The sequence below is a fragment of the Condylostylus longicornis genome, unplaced genomic scaffold (genome assembly GCF_029603195.1).
Source record: "Condylostylus longicornis isolate FDR11 unplaced genomic scaffold, ASM2960319v2 ptg000040l, whole genome shotgun sequence".
NCBI lineage: Eukaryota > Metazoa > Arthropoda > Insecta > Diptera > Dolichopodidae > Condylostylus > Condylostylus longicornis.
Window position 1 is genome coordinate 12,113,540 of NW_026578009.1, and position 6,000 is coordinate 12,119,539.

Sequence of the window (6,000 nt, forward strand, 5' to 3'; positions counted from 1 at the left end):
ATAAGTACAGATGATAAGTACAATAAGCGCTGTACAGTACAGCGCCACCACCAATTGTTGCGTTCTGCAGCAATAATTTTTTTCTTATACGGTGAACCCTTTCAATACCCGTCCAATTGGAATTTTATGCCGCTACTTAAAACATTCAAATAATTTACCAGCCTAAATATAAATTTTTTCAAAATTTCTTTTAAAAATAACACAAAAAAATTAATTTAATATTTTTAGGTTTCATGTCAAATAAATTTCGATGCTTATACTAAAAGATATTATTTTGTCATATTAAAATCCATATTATCAAATTTAAAAATATGCACACATTATTCTTGAAAATCATAGAATTTTATTTATTCATTTTTCATCTTTTTCTCGTTTTAAATTAAAACAAAAGCGCAAAAAGCAAAAAAAAAACTTTTTTTAACTGTTAAATTTGGCAGCAATATTTTTTGGCTTTTAAAACGTTTCTCTTCACAAATCACTGATAAAGAAACAAAATGGCAAAAAAGAATAGAACAGGAAGAACAAAATAGTTTCTTAAAAGAGGAAATTTTTTTCCATCAGCTTAAAATTGTTTCAAATAAATCAAAAAAAATATTGAATTATTAAGTTGAAATAAAGACAGAAATTGTGTTTTTTTTTTTTATTAAAAATATTATACAATAGCAAACAAATTATAGTGCAATAAATTCAAATATGTTTTAAAGCAAATCTATACACACATATTTCTTATGTACATACATAAATACATATGTGCAATTTGAATTTCATATCAAAAATCTTATTGTGAAGGTCATGATGGCGACAATATTGTTAATTCAAAAATCTTATTTTTAATAAAAATAAAATCGGAAAAAGAATAATATAAAAATATCAGTGCATTAGCAAGAGTCTGTACATATGTACTTCTTCATAATGTTGAATATGATTATCAGAGTAATTGGATTTCAAAAAGTTGTGAGTCAATAACTTCATTCGGGCATAGATTATTTTTCCTTCCCCCAGCATATATTCATGGTTAGGAGTCGAATTCTAAGACGACCTACCAATATCCTGCCGTCATTCGGTTTGTTGCGTTAAAGCCTCAATGTAATATAATTATTTCGAAATTTCTATAATCTTTGTTAAAAAGTCAATACTTTTAGAAAGTCCTGCAATGCAAGCTACTCAGCTAACCTTAATATTTTTATTTAAAAACTAAATAAAGTAAATTCTTCAATTAATGTAATAATACTAAATTTTCTAAGAACTAGAAAAAAAATGATTCAAACTCAGAAATTCAAATTAACTAGTTTAAAAACCTTAAAATAAAAAAAATAAAATAACAAAACTCACAATTTTGCCACAAATAATTAAGTATTTCGACTTAACACATTTTGCATTTGACTAAAACGTAATTTTAAGTTCTTTTTGGTCAAAGGTCTTCAAATGTGTTCGTATAAGGTATATCGTACAAAAAGTCATAACATTCTCTACAAATTTTGTTCGGGAGGAAATCATTCCTTCTAGATTGGACCTGTTCAGAAATTTTTTCGGGGGGGGTCCGAAAAAAGTAAACAAAAATATAACCAAGTTTACCACATTCTTTTCTTCTCAATTGTTCGCGGAAATTTGTAGAAATCGGTTTCGTCAGGCAGACACTAGGCCCCAAAGATGTACGTTAGTAAAATGTTATAAATAATTTAAAATCATAATTATAAAATTTTCGGTCAAACCTATCCAATCTTTCACGTTTTAAAACCAAGGCATTTTCAGGTATAGCGAGCATCTCAAAATAGTTCCGGAATATTTTGTAATTAGAGCACTAAAGATTTTTGCTCTTTAATAAAAATTATTTTAAAAACATAGTTAAAAAACGAAATGTTATTAATAATGTTATAATTGAACAATACATTGAATAAATTCTTTTAATTATTGTACATCTGCAAATTTTTACAAATATCGCGGCTTCAGCAAAATTCTTTTAGATTGCATATGAATAGACATACATAAAAACACATAATAGCACTCTCTAAACTCAATTATATCTTAATTTATTATTTTTATTTACAATATTAAGTGTAATTAAACATGAGATGAAATTATTTTTAATAAAATAACATTACGATACGTTTTTATCAATTTTCTTAAAAAATAAAAAAAATTGAAATAAGAATTTTTTTATATCAAATTTCCGCTATGTGGACGATCAACTTATTAATACAAGTACAATATTCAGTGTATCAATTGAGAGCACTTAATTCAACATAAAAATAGTTTATATACATACACATATGCACGTATATACGTGTTTTATACGTGTACAGTAAATATCTTAAATTCAATTAGTACTATTACGAAAATATTATATACATACATAGACCACAACATTAAAATATTCTTTTAAAATGTAAACTTATACAGAAAATTTTTAAGGGGGACAATGATACTAAAATATACGGAACTAGAATGTCATAAAAACATGAAAATTATGGTTAGAAATTTATATTAAATTGAGTAGAAAATCATTAGTGAAGAAGGAATTTGGTGCATATACTTGACCTAGAGTATATTTTTCAAAGTCAAGAAGCCTTAATAAAGGATTGAAATCGGAGAAATTTGAATGATACTCCTAATTTGTTACGAAGTCTCCGATTTTAAAAACATTATAATCATTGCGTGACCATTCAAATTGTATTTCACTGTTCTCTACAAGTAAGTACGTACTTCCAACCAGTTTATTTGCATTATGTGGCTGTTATATTTTTATATGTAATACATAAATAATACAATTTGAGTATTTCGTGATATAATTCCACAAATTTTCAATTAAAAAGAAAGAGAGCATCATATATTTCTATGAATCCGCTTAATGTTTACAAATAAGCTTATAACCACGATAATGTTATTAAATATTGAAATCTGAAAATCTAAAATAAAAATTGAATGTTTACTGAGCTTAAAATCTTATTTATTTTATAATATTAAATTACATTGTGATTCTGAAGAAATAATATTAGTTTTGATTGTAATTTGCTTTGATCATGATTTACAAGAGATTCATTGCAAAAAAATGCGTTTATTAGTTTTGTTACTGACTTTTTTTGAATTTATTTCGATGATCAAATTTTATGATAAATTTATTTTTAATGATTATATAATCTTGTTCTCGGCTAAAATATAAATCTGAATAATGCCAAAATTTTATTTTATAGGTTCAATAGAATCCGAAGACTTATCACTAGAACCTCAATCAACCTCCAGTCCAGTACACAGTTTGTGCAGCCCTTTAAAAGAAGAACGCAGTTCACCAGCATTAATTGTTAAGGAAGAAACAAGTAATAATAGTTGTACAATGTATCCAACACATCAACATTCATCCAACAATAACACAATAAATACAACACATAATAATCATTCTAATAACCATCATCAACATCATCAGCAACATAATAATCATCACACAACTACACAACAAACACAACATAATATATCACCATCACATCATCAACATCATCACCATCATCATCATCATAATACTCATCATTTACACCAACAAAATCATTCGCCTTATCATAACCAATTAAATAATCATCAAAATCACCTGCAAAATCATCATCATTCTCATCACAATAACCAATTACAACAACATCATCATAATCAAAATCAACATTCACATAATACTCATCCTCACCATCATCATCATCCACATCATAATCCACAACAACATAACACACATCAATCTCAACAAAACCAACAACAACAGCAGCAACAACAACACAACAACAATCAAAGTAGTGGTAAAATTTCATATCGTGGAACTTTCGCCACTACAGGTAACCCATCTTTAGGAGGCTTATCAGCATCAGTAGCGGCTGTGACAGCGCATCAATTAGGATCATCTCAATTACAAGGATTGCCTGGTCAAATGTCACCCCCATCAGCTGGTCTTGGCACCAATTGGAACCTTCCTAGTCCCGACAAAACTATTTTCCAAACCCCTATGTTTAGCTTATTAGGTCCCGGACCTCAGTCTACAGTACAACCACATTATTCAACGCAATCAGCAGCCAGTACAACATCACCTTCACCCCATCATATGCATACTTCAGGTTATAGTGAAGAAAGACCACCACATATTGAATTAATGGGATTGACAATGGAATGTCCGCCTAGTTTGCTACTGAAACAACAATCTGCAGCTGCTGCTTACGGTACTAGTTGTCTATCAAATTTAGATCTTCAAGGAGTTCAAGCTGCTCAAGACATTCATCAGTATACGAGACAGCAGCTAGCTGTTTCAACCCCAAAATATCAATGGCTCGATACCCAACCAGATTTTGGAAGTGTAGCACAGCAGCAAAATCTTGTTGTTCCTGGACCTTCATCGTCTTCATCAGTAGCTAGCATTATTCCAAAACAAGAAATTTATGCGCCAGAAGGGAGCAGTTTGCATTTACAACAGCCGCATCATCAACCACATCCTCATCACCATCAGCAACCTCAAGGACAATCATTATACAACCCCGCCACGCAATTGGCTGAATATAACCCGTCAACTAGTAAAGGTTTAGAAATTTTACAACAAGTTTATCAACAAGGTAGTCTACCATTGAAATTAGTTCCAGTTAAACCACGTAAATACCCTAATAGGCCAAGTAAAACTCCAGTTCATGAGAGACCATATGCGTGTCCAGTCGAAAATTGTGATCGTCGATTTTCACGTTCTGATGAACTCACTAGACATATAAGAATACATACTGGTCAAAAACCATTTCAATGTAGAATTTGTATGAGATCATTTAGTCGATCAGATCATCTTACAACACATGTACGAACGCATACTGGTGAAAAACCATTTTCATGTGACGTTTGTGGTAGAAAATTTGCTCGTTCTGATGAAAAAAAGAGACACGCAAAAGTTCATTTAAAGCAGCGTATTAAAAAAGAAAGTAAAATGAACCAACAGCAACAGGCTGCAGCAGCAGCAGCTGTAGCCGCTGCGACCGCTGCTGCTGCTGCTCAACAACAGCAACAACAGCAGCAGCAACAACAACAACATCATCATCACCATCATCCTCATCATCAACATAGCCATCATATGCTTCATTCCGGAGATATTTCAATAGTTACAACTACTTCAAATAATTTGTAGACCGAGCAGAAATCATCGATCGGTGATAATGCAAATATTAGTAATACAATTATTACAAGAGCATCCGCTACAACTAAACCTCAGGAAACTGTACAGGTTGCTACACAGACTGAAAATTTAAATAGGGTAGTAAGTTGTACAACAGTTAGGCCAAATACTGTAGTCGATGGGCGAACTTTTAGTTCCACAGAAACACAAACAAGTCCAATAAACGAACAAAATTTTGTTCAGCCCTCTAATATTACAAGTCAATCCGGACAACAAACCCAACCACAACAGCAACAGCAAGCTACGAGAGAAACAAGCCGAGAATTGTATATATTATTTTTGCTTCCGTAAGTTGAAATATGAAATTTATTAAGAAATGAAAGAAAAAATTAATTTTCAAATTTTAAGTTTTCTTTCACATTACCGTAAATATTAATTTTCTTCACTTCTAAATATAAATAAATTTCGATTGCAAAAATCTTTAGTTTAAATGTTAATCAATCACAACTTTCCAATAAAATTATTGTTATACAATTATTACTAAGGGACGATAATAATCACCTCTAATAATTCTCTTCTGCCTTTTAAACCGTTCCTATGATATTTTATTTTCTGTATCATGTTATTTTCATAAACGATAATTACAATCATGGTGTATGTAATTTACTGTTCTAAACTTATGATCTCAGCATTATTAATTTTTTTTTAATATGTGAGATCAGAGTCAAATAGGATTCATAGTAGATAAAGTAGCAAAAAAAAAAGTAGAAAACGAACTAGAAAGGGAAAATTTTTAAATACATAAAATGGTCCCAGAAGGTGCAACCAAAGAAATGATACCAAGTTTTATACATGACCCCCTACAGCTATAATTATGTACA

General features: G+C 30.1%; 1 protein-coding gene across 1 annotated transcript in view; it reads left to right on the plus strand.

The window, feature by feature from the left end:
• Positions 1-5,582, plus strand: part of LOC129609607 (Krueppel-like factor luna) — a 43,877-nt gene extending 38,295 nt beyond the window's left edge. The window contains exons 3-4 of the mRNA XM_055521631.1: positions 3,192-3,314; positions 3,813-5,582. Coding sequence (XP_055377606.1) covers positions 3,192-3,314; positions 3,813-5,131 — 1,442 coding nt within the window. The 3' untranslated portion in view covers positions 5,132-5,582. The remainder of the gene's footprint in view (positions 1-3,191; positions 3,315-3,812) is intronic.
• Positions 5,583-6,000: the final 418 nt, after the last annotated feature.